Raw genomic sequence first — 26,999 nt, forward strand, 5'->3', positions numbered from 1 at the left:
CTGTTTAACCCTCAGAAACAGTGTGCAAATGTTTGTGCAGATGCATGTTTTTTGCACTAGAGGCCTGGCATATGCACTGCATTGTTTCTGGTCATATTTGCGGTTTCCCCTGCGCGGATATGATTGTGATTCCTCTGTTGTGTAAATGCTTTTTTCCCCTTCAAATACACAGTGGAAAACGTTTTGCGTGGAAACGTGGTGGAAACAGAGCCTTGCTTCCAAACTGGTTTAAATCTCTGTTCCAATACTTTTGCTTACCTAAGAATTTTGTGTCTTACAAATAATTCTGTCTCCGAATTTGTGCATCAGATACAGCTGTAAACACCTGGAAATGAAAGCTGAAATGTTTAGCTTCTGTCTCATATTCATGTTTTGATGTCAAACGCAAATGTTTCCAGTCTACAGCAAAAAAGAAGAAATTGTTATAATACTTTTGGAGGGGAGTGTATTTAAAAGTAGAAACCTATTAAGTATGGTGTGGATTCTGAAAGCCATGTTACTGGAAAAAACAAAACCCCACAAGACATTAAAGGATATTTCAAGAGCAGAAAAGATTGAGTGCTGCACTCCTGCAGCAGTAACTGAGCTGCAGCTTCACTAAAATGCAGAAACATCACCTGAGGCCAGAAGAAATGAAGACTTCTGTCAGCTGGGTATTAAATTAGTCAAGCTTCCATCCCTGCATCAGCTTGCCTAAACGCTGTGCAACTGTTTTACTTTTTTTGCAATGAGTCTGGTGTTGTGTGTTGGTTGTGTGCCACAGAATACTCCCTTTTTCATGCATGTACACACACTTTCTGCACCACCTCCGTGCCCTTTCATGCTCCCTTGGTGCCCCTCTTCCCCAGCTTACTCTCTCACTCTCTAATTGCATTAGCAGTGTTGGAAGCAATGCTGTTGATCTGGGGAAAGTCACTTGTAGGTCAGTGTGCACACTGCTTCTTTGTTAATTGCCTGCATAAAAGACTGCTATTTCCTGCCTTCACAGGAAGCAGTGTATTGAAACCAGATTTCCAAGAGAGCGCCATGTGATGTTGGACACAAGGATAAGGCAGGGATTGTAGGTTTTTTTTTACTTTAGTCTTTTTTAAATTCATTTTCTTTCAATGCTCGTTTCCTTTATGTGTATTTATAAAAATGGGAAGAAACTATGGTGTGTTTAGATTTGCAGGTAATATCTTGTTGTGCATGTGTACATCGAATACGAGCATCAGTTAGTTTATGAGGTGGGTATTTGGATAATTGCAGGTTGCACATCTGTCTTACAAATAACAGGGAATGGCTTAAGGAGAGAAGGAGAACAACAAAAGGAGAGGGTGACGTGGTTAAATCTATAGGCTTGCCTGGTCTGTGCCAGTAAAGAAACGGGGTGAATATGATCCAAGGCCCACTGGATTCCCAGAGGTGTACTGAGTGCATTGTTCTGTTTGAAACTCAAGACCAAGACATGAATAATGTTTTACGGGATAATGAGTAATCTGTGATCAGTGTGTATGGCTTGTGCCTTCTGTTGTTGGCCACGCTTTATTTGTTGGTATTGTCGGCTGCCCTCATGCTGTTAAGTCAAATGTTGTTTTACACTCCATTGTTGTGTAACTGATGGTCCTCGGCTTTCCTTTTGTGTCATCAATAGCAATATTATGTCTGTAGACAGACTGTTTATTTGTTTGCCACCAGACAGGATACTACTAACCTATATATGCTTATCCGACTGGAGGTGTTTGGTTCAGTCACTCTTTCAAATCATCCCTTGATTTTTATCTCCTCTCCTCATACATATTTAATCCAGTTGCATGAGACACGCAGCAGAGTGACTTTTAGCCCTATACTTTTTTAGCTGCCCTTCAGCTGGATCACAGTGTAAACCAGTCTATATGTATTTAAATGACTTCAGACTTAAATAATCTGAATTTAAAGTATTCCCCATCTTGTTTAAATTGAAGATTACATGGAAAATTCATGTAAACGTGGCCACTCATGTCTTTGCATCACTTATTGTTTGTCACATTATTTGCCAAGCTTCTCATATAATCTGTCATTATCCCTGTTGAAAGCTCAGCGAAGCATGAATGGTGGCAGGAGACTGGTTTCATGGTCATTAGCTGCATTGCTGTATTTATGCCGTCTAACTTTTTGAAGAGATTTTGCTGTTCTGGGCAATGCATCTCATCTTTCTGTTTTTGTAGTTGATGTTTGCTTCTCTGTACCTTCTTTCTTGCATCAAAGTTCATTAGTGTTAAAAAAAACAAAAACTGATCATACTGATGGAATAACATTGTCACTGCCACAGGTGAGCTGTGAGCATCGCTAAAAAACGTTAATTCTTAGGTAGGGACACTTAAACTATATGAGAAAAGTTGCACATTTCCAATTTAACTTTGATATCCTGTAATTACTCCAAACAAGCATAATATATTAGCATGTTGTTGTCACTTTTTACTCAGGACTAAACATTCAAATTTACGGCCTCATAACATGGAAACTATGTAGCTGTCAACACCATTTGGATAGAGTCAACATAGCCAGGCTGTGTGTAGAGTGTGGAGGGATATGGCAGGCCAGTATGCAAGAATGCTAAGACGTATCAAGATATGTAAATGGGCAGGGAGGCTTTCAATCTACCCAAAGCAAAATGGAAATCTTAAATATTTGAAAATCCCAGCTACTTTGCCTTCCACTCTGCTTTTCCTCATTTGGAAGTTGCAGCTGGAAAATTTTGCCATGCTTCAAAAACTAAATACTCTTTTTGAAGTGGAGTTATGTGAAGTTCTTTGATTAGTCACCTGCAGTTAACAGCAAACAGGCATGTTCAGTTTGGGGATTATGACAGATTTCATAGGAGTTTTAAGTAAACACTGTACACCGGACTTCTATACAATATTACTTTTGCCTTTCAAAGTTGTTCCCTTTGCTACTATTACCTCAACCAAAGAACACCTGTGTTACTACATGTCCCTACAAGTTGCCTGCTCAGTTCATCCTGTCTGGTTCAGCTAAGATACTACCACTTTAGTGCCATGCAAAATCATTTTCATTTCCCTTTATTGAGCAATATATGCTTTAAATTCACATTGCGAGCCACATGACAGTTTCATATGTCCTAGCCTTGGATTATTTCCAAAATCAAAACAGCTTGTAGCTCATTAGTCACTGACTAGAACTGGACATCATATTGACCTACCTGTCAATAACTGGTTCTGCTGGCTAACACATGGAAAAATTGCAAATTCCACATACCATCACATCAAGTTCCTAAAGAGGTTGACCCTTGATTACTAATGATCAGATCAATGCTGCAAATTAAAAGGATGCACTGATTTAGAGCTCAGAGCTGTAAATCGTTGTTGCATACAGAAAGCTTTGTCCCATTTGAGTATTATAAAACAAAAATAAATGCTACATGCACTGAAAATCTTTCTAAAAGTTGGAATATCTTAAGTAGGAAATGGATGCTCAAGTAATATTTCTAAATATGAATGAAACATCTATGGTTTTTTTAATCAGCACCGGAAAAATGTTGTGAAAAAGTTGAATCCTTTATGAAACCTAAAATCTACAAGATGTCCTCCAAAGATCTGGGAATCAACATGTAAACAGTTTGGGATACTATCAATAAGTCCTTCAGGCATAAAACTTAAAAAATATTGTCCTGAAGGAGAAATGCAGAAACAGAGGTCTGTAGAGGATGGTGCTTATTGTGAAAATCAGTTTACCACTGCATTTTTACCACTCCTATTGAGAAAATGATGTTACCGCGTGTCTAGTAGACAGAAGGACTGACGCAGAGCCTGAACATATTTGTGTTCCAGCCATAAATCTATACTCTACGCTGCATGTATAAATAAATCTTGTGTATGTTAATATTTAATTACAATCATATTTCAAAGGGCTGATATAAAAAAAAAAAAAAAAAGCTGATTAATCTCAATTAGATATAAATGAGAAGGCATCAGTATAACGTTTATTTTAATGTATAGCTTTTTAACTGAGAACATTTGCCCTCTGACTCTGCAGGCTCGTTCATATCACCGGCCCATTTGTCAGGGTTTTATTGACTCAGTGCTTCTGCCCGAGGTCATTTTCAGTCAGGTGGAGTGCTGTTATCTTCTCATTTGAAAGACAATCACATTGAGATGCTGTTTGCTGTTTTACACGTCAATGAAAGCCTTTCAGAAGCAACTGGCTGCTTTTAGCCTGTGTGTTAAAGTCTGCGCTCTCCTGACAAGTGTCTGTGTACTTCTGAGCTGCCACTCCTGCTCCTCCTCCACCCTGCGACAGCACACAAGTTACCTTTCAAGGCATGCTCTTCATTTTACCACTGATTATCTTGAGTCTGTCGCATGCACTTTGTAAGAACACTGATACCCTTTAAAGTTTTAGGGATTTTTTTTTATGGATTGCAGAGGACTGAGTAACAGTTGGAGGTCTCAGCCATCTGGTTCTTCATGGCAGTCCAAAGAGATTGGTGATCAATAGTGATCAAGTAGCAGCTGACACTGCCAAGTGAACAAAAGGCACATTTTACATGACTATGCTGATGTCCCATTGTCAGAGAGAAAGGGCTCAACAGGAAAACATAAACAGCTGTGTTGCTGAAGATGTAGGTAAACTCCTGCTAAATCTATATCAAAACATTTTTTTTTTTTCATATTTCTACAAGATTTGATTATTTGGTCTTCATGATTTTGCTTCTCTTAAAAAAAAGCACTATTGCTGATACAACTGATTTATAATGAGTCAAGAAAATATTCTGTATCAATATTTTTTTCATTTGTATGTATATTTTTTGTAGTAAATTAGTGGTTTTTTTTTTTGTTTTAGTTTCAATGATGATGGTTAAAAATAGATTATTAGAAGAAAACCAGATCTGCAGCTTAGAGCTTGAGGTAGCTTCTGCTGACGTTATGGCAGTGCCGCTTTGAAGCATCACTGGCTCTGTGCTGTTGATGTGACGCATGTACTGGATGGTGAAGTCAAAACAAAAAAAGAGGAAATTGATTAGACACTTTTACTTCAGTTAGATGAAGTGATTGTGTAAAACCTGCAAAAATTCATGTCATTATCATTTGCGTTGTTCTGCACAAATGCATGTACATGTCAGTATGCAGTTCTACTCCACATTTGCTGAATGCCTCAACCAAACAGACTTTAGTGGGATACTGTAATATAACAAATGGTGAGCATGTGGTGCCTGCAGTTGCCTGTTTGCACTCCTTTGAGATACACCCTAATGGAATGTAGTGCTTGCACTTAGTGTGCTTAGTTTTCAGTGTTTTTAGTTGTTAGGAATCAAAGCTGCATAGCTAGTAGTTGCATATTTCAGGGAAGGGGTATGAAAGACTTTAAAGTAGTGCTAATGAACTTTTTTTTTTCTAATACTTGACCACATGAACTGCTCTCTTTTTCAGGAGTTATTACTTCAGTATGCCTGCAACACTGTTGGTGTATACATGCCTTTTCTTCATTTCTAAAACAAATGCAGTAGTCAGCCACAATAATCTGTGGCTTGATTTTCTGGCTCATTTGACTACTTATCTGTGACATAAGGTCTTAAGCTTCCACAATGTCTGCAGAATGAAAAGGTAAGAGAGACTTAAAGAGATTAAGATAAAAATATGATCTAAAGCGACCACACAGATCCTCCATATGCCTCTTCTTAAACTCACTTTGAAGCCCTCCAGATGAAAATAGTTGCCTTTGATGAAACAGGCCTCTAGCAAACCGCGGGTTGTAAAAACGTTTCCACTGCTGGAATTCTGGCTAGATAATGAAGCTGAGATGGAAACATGCCTCTGCAAAGACATCTTTTTTTTAATAGTAGACTGGAACTATCAGCTTCCTGTTTTAAAAACTCCTCTATTGTTTTAAAAGGCACGTTTAAAATACACACTTTGAACAGAGCATTAAAACTTCATTTCCTTTGCAATGATCCATGCAAAGTGACCACTTAGTATTGTTTTATTGCACTTGTTTTCTTCCTCTTTTTGCTGCCTGTTGTCAAGTTCATTTGCTGAACTTACTCTGGCTGCATTGCCTTTCCCATTCTCACATTTATATCTGCAGCACATGGATCTATTTTTGGACTTATACCAATCAGTTGTTCATGTTATCATATGCACCAGGTCATATTTTGTGTTTGCCATTGAGAAGCTTCTAATGTCCTAAGATCCAAACACAATTTAGCAATGCTGTATTCTGTTAGCCTTTCCAACCTTTTAATTGGATAATTAAATTATTCATTTTTATTGAGAAACTGTTGGATCCAGACTGACAGTAAATTTACATTCTCAGCTGAGTTGTCCTGGCTATGTAGGTGGCCCACCTTCGTTCTCCAACTATATAAGTACAGGGTGGTAATGATGTCTAATGGTGAGCCTCAATGGACTGTTCAAGATTTTTTGTGTTGCATCAAAATTTCTGTTTGCAAACATTGTTTGTGCGAGTATAGCTGAAATCACTGTACAGGCATTGTCTTGAAGTCACTTACATAATGTATTTGTGAGATTAAATACCTTTATAAGTGGATTGCAATGATAATTGTTCATGTGCTGCTTTTTAGTCAGCTTTAGATTTTTTTAAGGAAACAAACAGATGAGTGAACGAGAGCAGCTTTATTGGAAATTTGGCTGCATTTCAGAAGCACTGCTGAACTTTGGCTACATGTCTCAAAAGTTAGTCCGATGTGGACTCTTGTCTTCTCTCTTGCTCTTTCACTTTCGCTCTTTATTTTCCCATTCTTTCTTTGATATTGTCCTTTTGCATTCAGTAGATAAATCAACCGTGGTGCACATTCAATATGGCCAACCTGTAAGGATGCAGTTGTGGGAGTGTAATGCGGTGCGTAAAATGAACCTGATGCAGCAAAAGTTGTGAAGTTCAGTTTTTCAGCCACTGGATACTGTTGGGCAATGATGGCTCCAGGAATGTACAGAATAAATGTCAGTGTGCTTTTAAATGAGTCAGAAATGCCCAGTTTTGGGGTCAGAGTTACACAGGGATTTTTACACTTCACACTTTTGCTTTACTGTTTATAAAAAAGATTCATGTGCATAAATATAGAGGTTTTGGAGCTTGTGCAGCTAGGCCCATTTGGGTTTGTTAAGCATACATGCAGGGGTTATTTGACCTCCAAAAACATTTTGTGGGTGTGTTTATCTTGTTTTGAGAGCTTCAGTTTTGCAAGACTTTGTTCAGACTAAGATGTCTACATTCCTTTTAAATATCCAGTTTTGTGCAGACTAACATAATTCATAATTTTTTTCTCGAATGACACGCTTCAGGCCTTTTCAGAGTTTGATGAGTCATGATGGAAATAACATTTTGACTTCCAGCTGGATTTCATTTTTACTTTTCGATCCTATAACTTTGATGGTGAACAACAAGAAATACAAAATAAAAGAAAAAGCACAAATTTGTATTCCTTTTTTATATGTTTCATTTTTACAGTTCAAACTACAAAAAAAGATAACCACAATGGTTCTGTGTGCATTTCGTAGGACATGTTGCTTATTTTAAGACTCAAATTAAGTATTTTCAGTATGAGACGTGAGGCGTAGGCGTTCTGTCAACAAGCGGGATCTGTCTGCTCTTTTGGCTGGTCCCTTTCGGCTATAGAGGAACTTTATATAAAAAAAAATGTCACTGAGCGAGAAACAATTTATGATTCGTATTGTTTAGTGAGGTTCACGATGTAGTTTTTAATCATGGTAAAACATGGAAATGATAAATATCTTGAACTTTAATCAACTGTTACATGAAATGGATGTGTCTAAATTGTGCTTAAAGTAGGCTACACATTTAATCATTACTAAGGATAGTTTACATTTAGCTGTCCGAGATTATCAGCTGAAATATTACATTAGTGTTAAAATGAGAAGCAGTTAAAATGTCATTGTTTTCCATTATTGGGTTGGAAAGAGCAACTGTGTCATATTTCAGAGGACGTTCAAAGCTTTGTTTTTGTTGTACAGATCACAGTGCATATGTGACATTTGGCCATTTTCCAACATAAGAAGTAAGTAGTGGGGAGTGGTGCGGCATAAATGAGGACTTGTTTCATCCACATACTCCGAAGCCAAACACAATGCAGCTCAACCTCCCAGGATCACAACTGGCAGCTTTGCATTTTGTTCAAAGAGAAGGTTTAGATTGTGATAAGCTGTGCATTTTCAGCCCACACATCTGTTTCATCATTAGGATCCTTCTATTCAACATTACACAAAAGTTTTATAACTTTTTGATCTTCATTTCTAGACACACTGGAGACCTATTTTTAATGATTTTTATCTTAAGGCCATTAAAAAAATTCTGCCTGCCTTCTGCAAGTTGGACACTCCAAGGGCAAAGTTGGCCAGACAGATGTGATCCGTCACCAGTCAACACTTGTAGGGATTTGTCCATTTGTGCTGTTCCCTGTGTATCAGATGAGATGTCTTAAATGATATACTGTGTAACACCAGAAAAACCTTTACAATATTTAAATAAAGTGAATTGAGTGATGATATCTTTCACCAGTAATACAGCTCTTCACTTTGATCAAACTTGGTTACGATTGGGGGATCCACCCAAAGTGTAGCTGGTTCATTAAATCAACTATATTAAAACATCCACAGATCAAAGATTGACTAAATGTTATGTTCTGCAGATAACTGTGTGAACTATTAATATATCTGCATTTTGTTTTTTTCTATTTTAGCCATCTGGTTCAAAGTAGCCCTAAGGAGGAAAACAGCTTTCTGTTTCACATTTCTTGTCATCTCCCAGGGACAACTGTTTTGTTGGGACATTTTTGTTTTTATTGTGGCAGTACCATAAAAAAGCGAGTGCAGTTGTGCTTGTGGGAGACCAATTGTAATTACTTCCAGCAGCAGTCTGGTTCCAGCATTCTTTGTGATTTTATGTTTTTTCTTCCCCTTCTATGCTGTGAAAAGTTTACATCACTGCGTATACACACTGACATATTGGTTGATGTGCTTCAGGTTCCTGTGCGACAAGAGAGAGGAAGGGAGGATTGGGTGTAAAAAATAGCTTGCGCGCCTGCTTTGTATTGTGTAAAATCAGCATCTACACAAAAGCCCTCTCTGGCATGGGAGCACTTCAGAATTAGGTCTGTTTTGCTGATCTAAATCGATGTTGGATTTGCAGGAGTGTTTAAAAGAATTTTGTGCATTATTTTTTAAATATAGCTCTGTTTCCCAGTTAGTTTTTAGGTTCCTCAAACGCTCTGTGAACAGATCCAAAAAAGCGGACAGACCAGTGTTATTCTGTGCATTTTGCAAACAAAATGTTCTTTGTCTGAAAACTGGGACAAAGCATAGATACTCAGTTAAACTTTGGAAGAATAAAGCTTCAAGTTTGTCTCCACATCCCCAAACCCCATAAGTGGTGAGAGTTGTTCGTGCTGGTCGAAAAGTTCCCCTTGGCTGCTGGAGCAGAGATAATTGGACCCAGGTTCAGCCGGGGTTTTGGTATTCACAACTCCAGCCAAGTTTTGGTCTTCTCAGCTCCTCTTGCCAGACAGTGCCTGTGTGTGAGCAGTCGTCTGACCAGGCGACATATTTTGACTTATTTTCTGCATGTCAGAAATCCTGACCCATTTCAGTCAGCTGATGTTTTTTACATATGTGGCTCATATAGCTCTTACATATGTGGAATTTGATGTATAGAGTAAGCACAGTGTTTATGTTTACAGGGGTTACAGTCATCTATCTGGGTTTGTATTGTGTTTTGTGTGAAGGTCAAAAATTGATCCTTGAGAAAACTGTTGGATCTCGTGTCTGAAAATGTAGTCTTATGAGACATCTGTCATATGAAGGCAGCACTCCACAGTGATGGTCGTGGTAGAGGAATATGAGTTATTTCAAATTTGAGCATCCGATCAGTGCCTTTTTTAGCTTCATTTCTAGTCTTTGGTACAAAAGATGCTGATATACCAAATTCACTTAAGCTGTTTAATGGAAATTGTCCATTTTGTTATAATATGGGCTTTAAACCAGCAACTTGTTGCAGCCTGACAAACCTGTTCATGTTTTCATATTCTTTTTTACTTGTATAAATTTTTCGTTGACAACAAAGTTTACACAAAAAATCTGTTCTGTTTAACATTTAAAATTGTGTTTTGTTTTTTTTTATTAGAGATGGACAAGAAAGGTCACACCAAGTTGCATACTGGGACAGCAGTGATATCTTGTAAGCCAATGGTGTCCCCCTCCAGTCTTCAGGGGCCATAATATTGCAGGTTTTCATTGTATCCCTGCTCCAACATATCTGACTCAAATTAATCAGTCATTGCACAAAACATCATTGGCTGTTGGATCCATTTAACACAAGCCAGGTGTGTTGGAGCAGAAATACATTGAGAACCTGCAGGACAGCGGCCCTAGAGAACCAACTTTGGACTTTGGACTGTTCCAAGCAATTCTCTTCCATTATGAACATTTTGTCCTAGTTGGATTAAGATTTTCTTGGTCTCATCGAGAGGAGAATGGAACAGATGGAAAAAGAAACTGATACAGAGACTGATAGGATGAACCTTACTTGGAGTACCTGAATCACATTGTTGAATAGGTGGTCTGCAAATTAACAGCCTGACGTTGTGCCATAATCAGATTCCCTGCTAAATATTAAGGTATTTTCTCTGTAGATTATATTAAAATCAACAAAATACCAATAGTACCATTATACATTCAGAAATGTGTACCTTTTTTTTTCATGGAATCATATTTAATACCAACTGAGAGACTTAGCATGATTAGTAATAAAGATTTGTTTTAACATTTAATATTAGAACTCATAGAGGTTGATTACTTAGTAGGAGAGAAGAAACAATGGTTATAATTCAGCCCCTGTGCATGCAAAAGACAACCTTGGAGGAGGCAAGAATTTAATATAGTTTCTAGACAAATTAATGTATGATGTCAGCTTTACATTCCCGATACAAAAAGTGAGAAATTGAGGATGAAAAGGGCCTCTTAGTTTGGATTTCAGCTATTTAAAGTACAATCTCTCAAATTGTCAAGGAAGACTTATCTGTTGTTGTTCCACCAACTAGAGCAACATATCTACATTCCTATAGATAGTTTCTTTTTCTGTGTGTTTGTTTTTATAGTAAACAACATTCTTTAGCTTTCCTCAGATTGTTGTCTTTCCCAAAATGGCCGTGTGGATTTTACTGCCAAAAAATAACACTAAATCTCTGAGAAGTCTCAAAGATAGAACTGAGGAAAACAGTCGCTCTGTCACACTTGAGGAAGCACCATCTTGACCTTATTGTGGCTTTTCCGACTTTGCTGATTGTTCCTAGCTGGTTTAGAATAAAACTGCGACAAATGAAGTATCTGATTACAGCAATCCAAGGCTTCGACTATGCAGTCAGACTTTTCCAGACAAGCAGTACCTTGTCTGTCATCTTCGTCTGTGTGTGTGAAGCAGTGAGATGTGTAACTATGTAATGTGTCTATCGACAGGTTGCAGGAAAGAAATACACCCTGTGGGATGACTTCCTTGTTGAGGGCAGAGGCAGCAATCAGCAGGAAATGACCTTGGGAGATCTGCTGCAGCATATCAAGGTACAGCACGCAAACACACACTTTGCCCACACACACTACTGAGTATTATTTGTGTTTTTTCTTTTATTATGTCTTCCTTAAACCTGCTCACCTTCCTCCAGTGCACACAGTGAGACCATGTCTATTGTTTTAAAGTTATTGACCACTTCACACCTACCTTGTGTAACTTCTGGATTTTCTTCTTTTTCTACATTTTCTACATTGTGGTAAAAAAAAAAAAAAAAACTAAGCAAAAGGATAAAAAACTGTTATATTACAACAATTTCTTTGGTTAAGAATGGGTATAAACTAGTAAAGGATTCAACAATCATTTGAAACAATACCTTAACTTCCATTTCTTTGATAACAAGAATGTTTACTTTAAATGAAAGACTTGTCTTAAGTTGTGCACTTTAATCTTCTAAATATGATTACATAGCTTTGTTTTATGCATTTATTTAGGCCCGAGCACCGAAGGCGGTGCGAAGGCCGATTAAAATTCAAGCTTTTTTTATTTTTATTTTTATTTCTCATTAAACCAACCTTACGATTTAAAAAAAGGGGCATGCATTGGTTATAGGCTCCCTTGACATTCTTGTGTTTTAGGTTTTATTAGGCATAGTTTGTCCATATTGTCACCAATGTTGTCTGAGAAAAGCAGCAGCTGATGAATTCCACACTACTTCAATCACTATTTATATGCCATATTGTCTGGGAGCCGGTTAAGAGGAAAATTTCCTTCTTGTGCTTTTTTCACATGTTGACACAGTTTCACAATCTACATAAAACGTTCACAACATGACTGGTGAAAATGGCAAAGTATACAGTACCAAAAGCAATCTTGGCAAAAAGTCAAAGTCAGTCTTAGCCTCTTGGGGCTTGGCGGCCACATACGTGCACAGCACTTTTCATCGATCACTTTTAACATCAGCTCCTATGTTCACAAGTCCACGTATGTGGACATCATTTTTCTCTAAAAGTACATAACATCAAAACATGACCCTTTCATTTTATTCTAATTGGGTTCAACCAAGCCAAAAAATAACACTGCTTTTTAAACTGGTGTACATTTTATTTACCATTCAAACTTAAATTTGCATAATTACTCTTAACTAGTAAAGCATATTATTACTGTACCAGGGCCGGTACCACAAATAGCCTGGGCACTAACACCAGCATAAACAGGAAACATTGCTCAGACAACCACTCATCAAACTGCTGCATAACAAGCCACAGGCATATTACTGATACCTCATTTTGCCTCATTAGTCTCATTCTCATAAGTCATGGAATTAAACTGGACTTGGCTGATGAGACACCACACCACAAATATGAACGTTGAAAGCAGCCAGCAAGCAAATGGTTGACAGGTCAAAATCATATCAGAATTCCTCTTTCAGAAAGTCTTAATAAACCCCCCCGAGCTTCACTGTTACTCTGTTTTGCAGAAGCATAATCATAAGTTCTTCTTGTTTGCAATAAAGTTAACAATTAGGAGTTAGAATTCTTCATTTCTAAAAAATATTTTGTGGTGTTTGAAATGCTTTTTAAAAGACTGAAATATCCCATTTTAATTTGCATTTACATACTTCTTTGTACTGATTAGGAGACTTTTTGTAACAAAACTGCCCTCAATTCTTCTTGGGAGTGATTTAATAAGATTCATCCTTTCTTATGGAAGTTCTCTATATCAATTTTGATAGAACTTCTTAACCTGCCACAACATTTATTAGGTCTCTTCAGAAATTCTTACCTGGGTTAAGATCTGGTTGTGGTTTCACGTTTTCTTTTAAGTCGTGTGTTTTCTTTATGATTAGTTAATTGTTTTGATGTAAACCTTTGCTCTAGTCTGAAAATGTGGACACTGTGGAAGGAAGTTTCTGTCATTTTTACTCTTCTGCATGCATCCATTTATGTGTCTTTGGTATCCCAATCCCTGTTACAGAAAAAGATCCTTACAGCATGATGCTGCCATGACCGTGTTTGGCTGTTGGGATGGTATTGATATAAATAACAAATCAATTCATTTCAGCTTTATTTGTATATCGCCATTTAACAGCAATGTCATCTCAGGGCACTTTACAGACACGTCCATTTGGGCCAATTATAACAGATTAGATTTCTATAACGCCTTTTAAAGTTGCCCAAAGCATTTAACAATGATTGTATTATTAATTTACGCTCCATTCAGACTTGATGGTGGTAAACTGCTTGTGTAGCCACAGCTGCCTTGGGGCAGGATGACGGAAACATGATGCTTAATACCTGAAGAGTTCCACAAACTCTGTTGGAAAGTGTGGGCAAACAGTTCACTCACTGTCTCCTCTCCTGGTTTTTCTTGCCTCAAGCAGAAATTTTCCTTTAATTATGTTGGTTGGGATCAAAACGTCAAGAAAATTGGCATGTCTTACTGTTGCTCCTTATTTTACTTGTATAGACTTCACAACTACCTGAACTCCTGATGTTGTTTGAGGTCAGACAGATCATCTTTAGCTCTTTAAAAAAAAAAAAAAAAGAGAGAGAAATAAAGTTTTTCTTCTTCTACTTAAGTTAATGCTATACTGCTAAATACACAGAATTCTTTATTTGTCTTTGTGCAGGAGAAGTGTGACTTAAAAGTCTGCAGTCTTTTCTATGGATCTGCCATCCTCTACAATGGACATGAAGACAGGCTGCAGAAAAGGTATGGCCAGTTAAAACTATGTTTCACATGGCCATGTTCCACAGCGGTCAGCCACAGTAGTTTTGTGCGCTCCTTTGTTTGTTTAGAGAGTAATGGCAGGATGAGGTGCTTCCTTCAAGCCTATGTGCTGTTAACACCCTTGCACACACACTCCACTGAACACAGATGATTGAGACACCTCCTCAGGTTTCCTTCAGTTTGCTGAAGACAAGAGTTAAAGAGTTAAATTAGTGTGAACTTTTGCATTTTGGAGGCCATGTTGTTCAGACTTGTATTAGTTCAGCACACTTTTGACAAGCCTCGAGGTGTTTGAAATCAATCAGATGTTTCAAGCTGTGAGATCTCCTTATCAGCTAATGGACTGAATCACAGATGAATGTTGACCCTGCAGGGTTTGTTTCAATTCTCTAAAGACAGGATAAATCATTCCATCATTAGAAAATTTTCATGTCATAATTCACAGGGTTAAAAGAGAATTTGAATAATACTTACTCATAGCTCAAAGCTGTTTGGACTTGGGAAAAAAATGTGCATTAATTTATAGTTTTGACAGCCAAGTCTCAGGGGAGCTGGTGTTGTGATTAGATTAAGCTGCAGGGGAGACGGGCAGAGTGCTGGCCATGTGGACTGCAGACTCTACATGACAAATGCACACTCCAGTAGTTGCTTCCTGTGGAGTCTCCCTGCTCCATGTTTCCTGTGTTGGGCCGTTGAAAAAGGAACAAAGAACAACACAACTGAAAGCTAACAGACAAAGCTTTACTATAGAGGAAAATTTGTGTTTTTCTGTATTTCATTTGGTTTCAACTCCATTTTGAAAAGGAAAGAAAAATTAGGAAAAGGAAATTTAAGAGGGAAAATGGCGTTATTCTGTATTTCTATTGGTTTCAACTACCTCCATGTAACGTAATGCATTTTACTTTCTTATACTGTTTGTAAGATGAAAATCTTATGAAACACTTAGTGTTTTATGGTAGTTTTACGTTGTTTATACTGTGGAGTTTACTTTTGTGGCTTACTGTTGTTTTCCTAATTAGTCATTAAGTCATCATGGTGAACTACAGCAGAAATTGATCTTGTGGGACTTAACATGGACAGACAATAACTTCATGTGATAAGTCTACTATTTACTTACCTGAAAAAATACAAAACAAAAAGTGAAACAGTTATCTTGCAGGTAACAACAAAAATGTGTTTGCTGTATTGGTTTGGTTGGAAATTAAAATTGTTTAATGCATTTTTTTTCCCAGAGTGTCTGATGTGGTGAAAATGGTAACAAAGGCAGACATCCCACCTCATAAGAAGATGCTAGAGTTGATCCCGTCTTTTTCTGAAGATGAGGACTGTGAGATGGTACCATCTATCAGATACATTCTTTACTAATACAGTCAGCATGTTTCTTCTCTGAATTGCTTTCGAGCTTCCTCAGACATAAGGAGTTTTAATAAACAGATTAATTTTTTAATTTATTGTCTTCTAATTTTGATGTGTAAATGTTCTTTATGGGTTCAAGCAATTCCTGTCCTGTTCCTGTTTCATTCCTTCTGGTCATCACTGGTTGTCCAGTTCCTAAACTATGCACAAAAAAGCAAACCAAATATTCCAAGATGACATACAATTTATCATTGTCTTTTCTTTTTTTTGTCACTTCATTATATGACTAAAAACAGCTCTTTGTAGACTGTTATTTCCTTAGTTTGTTTTTTATGTAAAATATGACCTTAAGCGCTGTTCAGTAATTATTATTAGGAATGAAAGTGTTCAGTCATTCATCATCCATACCTGCTTATCCCAAAGCAGGTCATGTGCTATGTTAAGTATGCCTTTTTAAGTATATCATACATGATGCTGTTGGGCTAATGTTGTTATCCAGGTTTAATTCAGCTTAAGCTGAGCACAATGTCAAATGGGTGCAGTGGTGGACACTTGTTTCTCCATCTTTAACTCTTCTTCTCTGTGAACTGCTCAGACTAAATATATTGAAGTGACCTAGAAAGGCTGTGTCCATCTTCAAATATCCGTTTTCCCCTTTTGCTCAAACTCACAATGTGTTTCACTCAGGAAGTTTGCTTTAACATTTTTACAAGTTCTGCTTTCCTGACAACATCATGCTCATCAAATAATCTCTGTAATCATTAGAGTAACAACTGCAGCATAACTGGATTCATCAGAGCAATGATGCAAACTGATTAAACTGTATCTGAACAATGGTGTAACAAATGTACATTTGAGGAACATGTTTTATCTATGTTCTTCATTTCTAAACATCATTTAAAAGATTCTCATTTTGTTTATAAACATTCTGAATAAACATGGCTATGATGACCAAACTAACCTCTCTTTTTTTTAAAAAAAAAAACCAAAACTTGTGTTGTTTATAGAGTTTGCAAAGCAAACAGTGTCTTTAAACTTTTTGTCTACTTAACTATTCTCATATATTTTCATTTTTATTTCCAGTTACTGTATCTGTTAAAATCTTAGTTTTATGAAACACGGTCTGGTTAAAAAAAAAATTTTTTTTTAAAAAAGCATTAAAGTCAACGAATACATTAAAAAATCGTTTGAATGCAAAACATTTCACCCAGTCGGAGAACGTTATCTTTTTTTAAAAAATAATTTTGTTGCATTTACTGCACAAACTTTGGCAGGAAGAGAGCATTTATATTAAATAGAAAACGCTTACATTCCAGCAAAATTAACTTTGAAAACATCAAAGTTTTTTTGAAAAGATCAGTCCGTTGATGCTGTCATGCTCAGATGTATCCAATAATGTCATTGCATATGATAGGTTGTCGGCTGCCTGTCTTCATGAGAGCAGTAAACTGGTAGAAGTCTGTGTCAACCTGATGTAGTCCTGTGTGAGACTGGTGGAAGAAAGGTTTGAGAGACTCCAATCCCACGGGACAAGACATCCGTTGAGGAGCTTCTGCAGGTCTGACTCTTGTGGAGTCCACCGACCTTGGCCTCATTTCAACATTCTTCGACATCCCTGCCAGCTTCCGGCGCATGTTACCCAAAATGTCTTTTGCAAGACGCCGACCTGCACTAGGCTTTAGTTCTGCTTGTTCGGGGCAGTCTGGTAGGTCCATCCAGTTCTTTATCAGATCAGCAAAGCTGTTGTCCCCCAGAACCAGGGGCTGTCTGTTCCTGCTGCGACTCAGCAGCAGTGTCGTCCAGTCCTCTGCATCGCTGGCTTCAAAAGAAGTCCAGCTCTCCAGGCAAGCATCGGAGGTTGATTTCGGCCTGATGCGACTGGAGGAGCCTCTGTTAGTACGAACACAAGCGGATGAGGAGACTCTGACATTTCTGGTCCTTCGCAGCACCACACCTTCATCCTGCCAGGAAGCCTCAGAGTAACCCGAGTCAAAGTCCACACTCTTCTCGCTGCTGGGGGAGCCTTGTGCCAGCCGCTCATGCTCCTGCCGTTCCTCCTCTTCTTCCAGTGGGCTGGCTAGACAGCAGGCAGAGTCATATGTGCTGGCTTCACTGGCGTCAGAAACACGGAGACGGGTGAGCCGTTCCTGCTGTGCTTTCTGTTTGCAGAGCCGTGTGAAAGCAAAAGACTGGACACATGGCTCACTCAGTGGCCTCGGCCTGCTTATCTGCTTCAGGTCCTGCAAGGACCTCATCATGGAGCGCATTTGGTCCCGGAGACAGTCAGCAGAATCTCCTAGACACAGCTAGACAATGAGAAAGAGACAAACCCTTAATAGATGTGCTGCAGAATTTAAATAGGAAATCAATAATTCCACAAAACTGTAATACAACAGGCTGCAGGACTCTAAAGGCTGTTTTCAGAAATATCCCCTCATGATCCGGCCAGCCAAGAGGAAAGAACAGTTTCTTGAGTTATTTGGGCCAATAAGATTTTTACTAGCTGAGATCACACAGCTCCACAGTCATATAACAATTCCTGAAAAACTTCAGAGCAACTTTATGGAGACTATCCAATGCAGCATGATCCCAGAAAATAAAACATTGAGAATCAGGAGCACAGGATGCACATTTCTAACTGGGGAAAAACTCCCCCTGCCTCCTTAGGTTGGAGGGGAAGTTTGAACAAAGTAAGAGCTGAATCTGGAGCGGTGTAAGACGGCCCACATATCCTCTCCGGACCCCTCTACATTACAGGATGTTGACGGACTGGAGTGTATTATAAGGCAGGAAATGACAGCAACATTTTGGAATTACCCTGAGATCTTCTTATCATGAATCATACAATCTTCCAGCTTTGAGATGAATAAAATAATGCTTCAAATTTCTCCACCCCACATGATCTTCACAAAAATAATTTAAAAAAAAAAAACAAAACAACAAAACATCACTATCATGTGCCAGAGAGTAGCAGAAGTGTTCTCAGTGTAATCAGTAACATTTCTTTGGCACAGTAGTTTATTTTTTCAGGTTTTTAGAAAAGTTACATTGCTGAGCTCCTATCCTGCCAGTGTTTAGCTTGGAGTTGTCAGGAAACCACAGTACCATGATGTTATCACAGCTGTGGGTGCTGAACCTTTTGGCCCCTAGAGAGACTTATCAGACACCCACAGAGACACCCCATGGTGCCACTTTTAAAATGCACCGTTCTTCTTGGCTGCTTTCACACAATGGACAGAGGTTATTCACGCAATTTTATGCATTTGGTGGTGATTCTTTAGCTTCAATAAACGATGGATTTGAGAATTAAAACATTTTAGTGCTGCAGAGATCAATCGAGTAAAATGTGATTCATTAGAATTGATACAATATTTTGCCAATAAAAGCAGTGATTTTTCTAAGGGAAGACATGCAGGCTTTGTCAGTCAGCACACAAAAACAAGAAAATTAAGCTACCTATGATGAGAAAGCAAACGTACCATTTGTTGTAGGAACGAGTTTGGAGTGAAGTTCAAAACCTGCGTGCAATTTCTGAGAAAAATGACATTTTAAGCATATTACCATAACTATATATTTGGCAACTGTTAATTACCTGAAAATATAGTTTTTGCGTAATAATAGCAACACACCGTTGTACGCAGGTTAAAATGAAGTCAAGCGCAGTCACCAGGTCCACAGACACGTACTAGTCAGAGTTGATGTGTTTTCCTCCGTCCTCTCCTCTCTGAGCCATATGAAGGTTTGTCCGCGGACTTTTACGATGCTGAGGTTTGTGCCGCAGCCAATCAGCGCAGCGCATCAAAAGAACAACCAATCAGATGTGACCTGAAACAGGATCCCTCCCACGGCATTTCAGTCAGTTCCCCATGTGTGTAAATTTCACCAAGAAACACTGCTGGACCTCCACATCTGGACCCGGGAGAGTTCTTTTTTCTTCTCGTTTCTTCATGTATGCAGACTAGTATTAGTGCAGTTAACCAGAGTGAATCATTAATAATAACAATGACCACAGTAAAAGTTGTTTCAATAAACGACGTGAAAGTGTCAAATTTAATTTGCACGTTTTCTATTAGAAACACAAAAAACTTGGGATCAGTTTGTTGAATCTCGCCATGGAAAAAAGAATAAGCCTACACATTACAGAAAGGATAAAAACCTCACAAAACACACTTAATATAATTCTTGTTATTAAACTACACAGAATGGGATTGTTCTCACTACAAGCTATTAAACCTTTGGTCACTCAAAAATTTTAATCTGGTTTTATTTAATTCTCATCCAGCAACATTTAAAATATGAGAAACTATAATTTATATTTCCAGGCTTTGTAAAAGTTGAAGGCAGTAGAATCCACTGCACATATACACCAGTTTACTGAAATCTATATAGCGCCACCTTGTGATGCTGGTTGTTTCACAACCTTCATTTAGCATACAGTTAATGCAAACTATTCCTGAACAAATCTTTTCTTAAATTCCCCACCTTTTAGAATTGCAAACACACCACTGGGCTGGAAAAAATGCTTTCATTTCAATAAAAACAAGCCATTCATGCCAGGACCTGCTCCTCTCACCACTATGAAAGCTGACAGTAGTGTGTTATAATTTAGCTAAAACCAGGCATGCAGTTTAATGTAGTCTACTTATTACTTTAAAAGTAAGTCTGTTTGATTATCACTGGCAAAGATAAAGATGAGTTGTGAATGTGCAGATACTTCTGAATTCTTGCTAGAAAATATGATTATCACCATTAACAAGTGATGTGAAGGAAAACAAAAAACAAATATTTGAAAATAATACAGAATGGCTGGAAAGTATACTGCTTTTCTTTACCTGTTGCCAGCATGGTTTCTTACAAAAAATGTCCCATCATGTGTGAGTTTATAGCCCATATTTCTAATTTCCAAATGGAAACCCTCCTGTGGGCAGCATTCTCAGCCTTGTCACTCTTGTTCTATTTCTTCCTCCCTTTATTAAATCATTATCAATGCAATGCCCCGACCGTTTCTCTGAACACAACACAATTTAGAGTTCAAGACAAAGTGATCAAACTTTTATCAACATTTAACATGTGAATGACCTTTATTGTATTATTAATGAACAACTATCATAAATTTTGTCATGGTGCATCTTCAGTCATGGTTATTATGCAAACTTAGGTGGAATATAATTAGCCCTAATTCACACTATGTAGATAGCATGTCTCTAAAGAACAAGTGTAAACAGATATCAAGGCACAAACATATGTAAAAAGTTTTGGGGTGAAGAGACAGTAGAGTATAATCCATGTTTGGAACAGACATAACCACTTAAAAATCTTGCAGATATCTTAAAAGTGACACATAACCATTTCTCTTTTCTTTTTTTTTGTTTTGCTTTTGTTTGTTTTTTTGTTGTTGCTGCTTTTTTTTTTTTTTTTTTTTTTAAGAAGTTACTTAAGGAATGTTTTTATTTTGTTGGGAATACAGGCTAATCTATGGACAGTCATGCAGAACAATGCACTACAGTACAAGAGTGAATATTGATTGTGTGTAAACATTGTACAAAAAACATTTTCCCTTCATCCAACGTCATTCTCCATGCTTGTTAGTTTTCTTCTAAAAATAAGTTCTGTGCAGTCAAAAGGGTTATCAAATGAATTAAAATAAGCTCATAAGATTTTTATTTTAAAAAAAAAAAAAGGATTTTTTTTAAAACTGTAGCTTCTTCTTCAACTTCCAAAACAAAAGGTAAAGAAAAAATCAAAAGCTAAATCAATTTGGAAACCTGAACGCAAATTAATAAACTGAGCAAATCAAAAAGATGCCAGTCCAATGAGCTGTTCTTAGACCGGTCCAAAAAAGTATGAATAATTAAATATATTTTTGTCTTGCATTGTGCTGTGATGAGATGAAGAGTTCTTTTTACAACAAAGTTTGAACTTCTGACATTGATTTTCAACTGAAGCTACTTGGCTGAAGAGTTACAGATCTGATCACAACCCCTTGATTGTTAAATGATTGTTCTTATCAAATTAGAGTCATTTGTCAGATATATGTATGCAAGTGCTTAGCATGAAGAGGATAAGAACCCCTACAAAGAGCTGTAAGAAAAATATATATATAAAGTAATGTTAACAGATGTGACAGAAAGTAACGTTTGCAACTGGGTGATTTTAGGGTTCTGTCAGGTTCCTCTTCCAGTAATCAAGTCTGTCATGGTTTTCAGTATGAAAAGCAGTAATCATCACACGGCTATTGCAGTCCTTCATGCAGTCTGTGTGCATTGGGCATCATCCTGCAGAAAAAGAAAGATTACAAAATGTTTATTGTTTAAGTTCACAACAATAAGTCCAACCCCAAACTACACATTCATAACAGACATGAAAGGAGTTTTAGATGCTATTGGGAGCTTGTAAATTCGTATATTCTTTAAGGTTTCAAGGCTTCAAGGTGTACTTAATCATTCAAGGTTGTCAAAGCAACTGCATCTTACTTTGCATTTACTATAAAACTTAAAAAAGGAGTGAATAAATTAATGAAAGAAATAAAATAAAAAGAAGTGAACATCCTTTGCCCGTGATTCTCTTTGTTTAAAGTGTGCAGGAGAAATCAACAGGAGTAACTGCAGCTCAACTGGAGAAATGTGGTGACGAGACATTAAAGACGGAGAAAGGAGCAGCAACTTCTGTAGACATGTTTAAAATGATCAAAGAATCATTAAAAATTTATCTTGAATATGTTACTTTTCTGCAAAACGTTTTCTTCTACACCAGGGGTGTCCGGCTCCGGTCCTCGAGGGCCACAATCCTGCAAGTTTCTGATGTATCCCTGCTCACACACGCCTGACTCAAATTAATGAGTCATAGCACAGAACTATGTAAGCTGTTAGGTCCATTTCATTTGAATCAGTTGTGCTGAAGCAGGAATACATCAAAAACCAGCGACTAACATGGACTGACTTTGGACACCCCTGCTCTACACCTGGGATGGGCAACTCCGGTCCTTGCAGGCTGCAGTCCTGCAAGTGTTTGGAATTTCCATTCTCCTATGGTGCAACACAGTCAATGGGTAATTAGCAAACATGTGCAGAGTTTGACTTCAAACTCTGCAAAAGTTTGCTAATTAAGTCTGAAAGGTGTCAGGTGCTTTGCAACAGGGAACCTCCTAACCCCTGGATTACAGAGTACTGTCTATCCTAAAAAAATTACATCACCCCTTGAATTTTGATTTGCAATAAAGATGAAAAAGAAAACTAAATAATATTCACATGGGAAAGGTTGAGTTGCAGAGAGTTTCAGTTTTTTTCTAAAAACTTTATGTGTGAAAATTGTGCAGTAGTGCAATACGTAGTGCAGGCTCCAACCAACTGAATGTCATTAACCTCATCCCCATTGTCCAAGCATAAAAAAGAGTCTACGACATTGCTAAACACAAACAGGAATAAAGAAAAGGTCATCTGTAGAGTTGCTGCTTGTTTATTTTCCTGATAAAAGGAAATTTATATTGTACCAGTATTATCCTGACAGTTACTCCCCACCCACCATGTCATTCCCATATCCTACCTTTAGAAAAGACCACAGTCTTTCAGGTTGTTTTTAATTATAACATCAGTGACAGCGTCAAAGACAAACTGCACATTCTTGGTGTCAGTGGCACAGGTGAAGTGGGTGTAGATCTCCTTGGTGTCCTTTTTCTTGTTCAGATCTTCAAACTGGGTCTGGATATAGCTGGCAGCTTCATCAAACTTGTTGGCACCTCAATAGAAAGACAGAAGAAAGAGCATATGAGCAAGTCATTTCTCCTCAAAGGAGCAATACGTTTCTGCATAACTCTCTGCAGATGCTGAATGTTGTGCTCTTGACTGCAGAATTGCTCCACTGTGTACCTGTGTACTCAGGGAAGCAGATGGAGAGGGGGCTGCGGGTAATCTTCTCCTCAAAGAGGTCCTTCTTGTTGAGGAAGAGGATGATGGAGGTTTCAGTGAACCATTTGTTGTTGCAGATGGAGTCAAAAAGCTTCATGCTCTCGTGCATTCGGTTCTAAAGTGAAGGAAAACTGTTCATTATGGCTGTTGGCTTGGACTTTAGACGAGACAGTGCATGAAAACTGCCACAAGGGGACAATGTTGTTTCATACTATGTGCTGAATGTGAGGCTAATCACAGCAGAGGAGGCCCTTCAGATCCATTGGCAGAGTCTCTTCACACATTTACAAGTAGTTCAAAATATTTAGGTTATGGCTCGAGTCATTTTTAAAAATTGAAGCAATTAGGACATTTTTACTCTTCATAGAAATTGATTGAGCTATTTTTTTCATGCAGCTCAGGATTATTAAGCCATAATAGGCTCTTTAGCATTTCATGTGTTTCATTGCATAAAAACCTTAACTACCCCATGTGAAAAATTAGAACAAATTTATGACGCTTGTAAAGTGACATATTTAAAGAGATTAACATATGCATACAAACACCAGAAGATGAGGTGGTTTTTTTTCTTACCATCTCTTCATCCTCAGCAAGCACCAGGTCATAAGCACTCAGTGCAACACAAAAGATAATGGCTGTGACTCCTTCAAAACAGTGAATCCACTTCTTTCTCTCCGAGCGCTGGCCTCCCACGTCAAACATTCTGCAAGCAAAACAAAAAAATTATACATACATACATATATATATATATATATATATATATATATATATATATATATATATATATATATATATATATATATATATATATATATATATATATATATATATATATATATATATATATATATATATATATATATATATATATATATACACATATATATATTTCTTTTTTTTTTTTGTAATTGTATGTCTGACTGAGGAAACAAGGCAGAGATTACAGTGTGGCTTAAAGGAAGAAAAGGAAGTTGAAAACGACACTTCAGGAACAATTATGATGAAAGAACAGAAGTAAAAGTTAGGATGATATTCCATCTGAAAATGAATTACATCTACAAACTAGAAAAGCACTCAGTGAACAGACCTGTGTCAAGCAGCTCACTTCCATCCATATTGTAATTTCCACCCTATGTTGCAGTCCTACATTCATTTCACACAGTATACACTATTACATTTCTAGATTAATTTGTAATGAAGTCACAGTGTCTTGGTTATATTGTGGTGTTTGTTGCATACTTTTTATCTTAATTTGTTCTTTTGCAGTGATGAAAATTCCAAAGATCCCTTATTTTTGCCTGTTCCGGACCATAGAATCCTGAATTTTGCTGGAATCCAGATCTATCTTTGTTATCTTGTAAACCTGTTGGAAACTTCTCCTGTACCTTTTGGCCAAGCACCCTGACTGTTTGTTGTGGACTTATACTGTATGCATATGTGTTGACAGTGGCTCTATCTTGCAGTTATTCAAAAAGTCCCTGGATCCAGATGGTGAACTGGATTGCTTCCAAAATTTAATGGAATCTAAGTTAGACCAAGACCTACTCTCAAAAACAAAATCATGAACACCGCTCATGTAGTTGTTGTGAGAAGTTGCTAACAAAAACAAAGAAACAGACAAATGGGAAAAACACAACATCCTTGGCAGAGGTAAAGATTTGTTTGAGAGCAAAAGTTGTGAGGAAGTGAAAAGATGTGAGATAACTGACAAAGGACTGGAGTTCAATGCAGGCTGAAAGCAAAAGGCCATGCTTCTATTATCAGAGCAAAGCACAGGGTAATGGGAAGTCTAAGAGCCAATAGGGTCTGAGGAAAAGCAGAGGTGATAATAGTTGAGGGCATAGGCTGTACACAAAAAAAAAAAAAAAAAAAGCAGTTTGAGCAAAGCCCCATCTGATGAAGTGAGACATCACCTTAAATCAGCCTGTGGACATATTTAAATGAATCCACCTGTTTTTCTATATATTTAAGTATTTACTTTCTACAATACTCACAACTAACAGCACAGAATTACAACAGGGTGACTTTCATTTTATCGATTGCCTCCGTGTATTATTGAGGCCAAATACTGCAACTGTGACAGAGTAAATATCAGAGTCTATCAGGAAACAGGTCACATCAGAGCCACATGGCCACTGCTGCCTTTTTTATTAGCTACTTCTGTTCAGTTCTTCTCTCTTTACATCAAACCCTTTCTAAAGGCATGTACTCTTAGCACTTTTATATACCATATCTTTTACATAATATATATTTACTTATATTCTCCAATGTTTGAATGATTTTTTTTTTTAAGGCTCTTTTAAAAGAAGTATTTATATATCTGTGACTAACCCACACGAGTGCTTAGATTGGGTCAAGGCATATTTTACGTAAGACCCATAGCTGTGTACCATATATAGTGGGACATACTAAAACATGATAGCTCAGTACAGTTCTCATTTTATTCAGTGAGAGCTTTGTGGGCAGGATCAGATTTATTCAGTCAGCTCTTTGTGCTATTATAATGAATAAGCTTTTAATTGTTGGTACAATTTGGACTCTAAGTAGTGGTGATGCACAAATCACAGGGGTTTGTCAGCCCTTAAGCCTATTAATATTTGAACCATTAAGTTTTCTGGGTGAAGTCATAAAGTATGTAAATGGCCCGCCTGCACAAAGATACTTAGTGAAGGACATGGTGACTTGGTGTTAGTGCTGAGGTTAGTCCTGCAATGTCATTGCTTCTGTATTAACAAGATAAAATAAGCACAGTGAAGACATTAATAATCAATACCCAAGCTGTTATTATCTTAATACTGCTGATCATAGTTAAATAGCATTTCAGTTCCTATTTTAATTTGTTAATTTGTTTTTTTTTTTCAAATTATTTTTATTTATTTATTTTACTTTTCTTTTTCTTTTTTTTTTTTATGAATTAGTTTATTTAATTTGGGAACTTTTTCAATTGTGTTTTTAATGGATTTCTTTTTACTAATGCACATTGTATTTATGAACTCCTTTTTTTACACTTTTATACTTGTCACTCTTATTTGATCTTATTATGACTAGGTTCATTTGATTTTTTTCCTTCTGACATTTTTAACTCCAGTGTTTCCTTATGGGGATGTCTCACGCTGAGAGCTAGATGCCTGCTTGACCCTTAAGATACGATATGACTGCTTGATCTGCGTGGTTGTTGGCATGGAGATGGCCTTTGTCTGAGAGACTCAGGGGAACTGCACAGCAACCATATGGCTGCGGACGGCTTGGATCTGGGCTGTTCCTGTGGTGGTGGTGATCTCTGTGGTCATGGTGGCTTTTTGTAGACAGATACCAAAGATATTGTTTCGTTAATGTGTCAGGCCATATTATATTCTTCTGTTTACAAAAGGTAGGAGGACATGACAGCTTTTCGTGTGTATGTTTGTGTGTGTGTGAGAGAGAGAAATATAGAAAGAGTAGGTGTGCATTTTAATTGTTTAATATTCTTTTCAGAATGCAAGCTAGCATAAT

The 26,999-nt window shown here is 37.4% G+C and overlaps 3 protein-coding genes across 4 annotated transcripts in view; 1 reads left to right on the forward strand and 2 right to left on the reverse strand.

The window, feature by feature from the left end:
• uba7 (ubiquitin-like modifier activating enzyme 7) overlaps positions 1-15,621 on the forward strand; it is a gene marked incomplete at its 5' end in the record, with an annotated part of 35,671 nt that extends 20,050 nt beyond the window's left edge. Inside the window, 3 exons of the mRNA XM_079241938.1 lie at positions 11,466-11,567; positions 14,147-14,229; positions 15,480-15,621. Coding sequence (XP_079098064.1) covers positions 11,466-11,567; positions 14,147-14,229; positions 15,480-15,612 — 318 coding nt within the window. The 3' untranslated portion in view covers positions 15,613-15,621. The remainder of the gene's footprint in view (positions 1-11,465; positions 11,568-14,146; positions 14,230-15,479) is intronic.
• A 420-nt stretch (positions 15,622-16,041) lies between these two features.
• On the reverse strand, positions 16,042-19,321 carry inka1b (inka box actin regulator 1b). Of its 2 annotated transcripts, XM_079241943.1 has the most exons (3): positions 19,233-19,321; positions 19,083-19,134; positions 16,046-17,909 (listed from the first exon to the last, which is right to left on the reverse strand). In XM_079241943.1, exons 2-3 carry the CDS (start codon positions 19,083-19,085, stop codon positions 16,983-16,985), a joined length of 930 nt encoding a protein of 309 aa, XP_079098069.1. In that variant the 5' UTR covers positions 19,086-19,134; positions 19,233-19,321; the 3' UTR covers positions 16,046-16,982. The 2 variants fall into 2 exon arrangements, with proteins under 2 accessions (XP_079098070.1, XP_079098069.1); XM_079241944.1 differs by lacking the exon at positions 19,083-19,134 and having other exon boundaries at positions 16,042-17,909; positions 19,196-19,238.
• A 1,413-nt stretch (positions 19,322-20,734) lies between these two features.
• gnai2b (guanine nucleotide binding protein (G protein), alpha inhibiting activity polypeptide 2b) overlaps positions 20,735-26,999 on the reverse strand; it is a 52,565-nt gene continuing 46,300 nt past the window's right edge. Inside the window, exons 6-9 of the mRNA XM_079241942.1 lie at positions 24,081-24,210; positions 23,469-23,622; positions 23,146-23,338; positions 20,735-21,878 (exon numbers count right to left, since the gene is read on the reverse strand). Of these exons, the coding sequence (XP_079098068.1) occupies positions 23,148-23,338; positions 23,469-23,622; positions 24,081-24,210 (475 nt within the window). The 3' untranslated portion in view covers positions 20,735-21,878; positions 23,146-23,147. The remainder of the gene's footprint in view (positions 21,879-23,145; positions 23,339-23,468; positions 23,623-24,080; positions 24,211-26,999) is intronic.

Source organism: Telmatherina bonti (assembly GCF_933228915.1).
Source record: "Telmatherina bonti genome assembly, chromosome: 6".
Classification (NCBI taxonomy): domain Eukaryota; kingdom Metazoa; phylum Chordata; class Actinopteri; order Atheriniformes; family Telmatherinidae; genus Telmatherina; species Telmatherina bonti.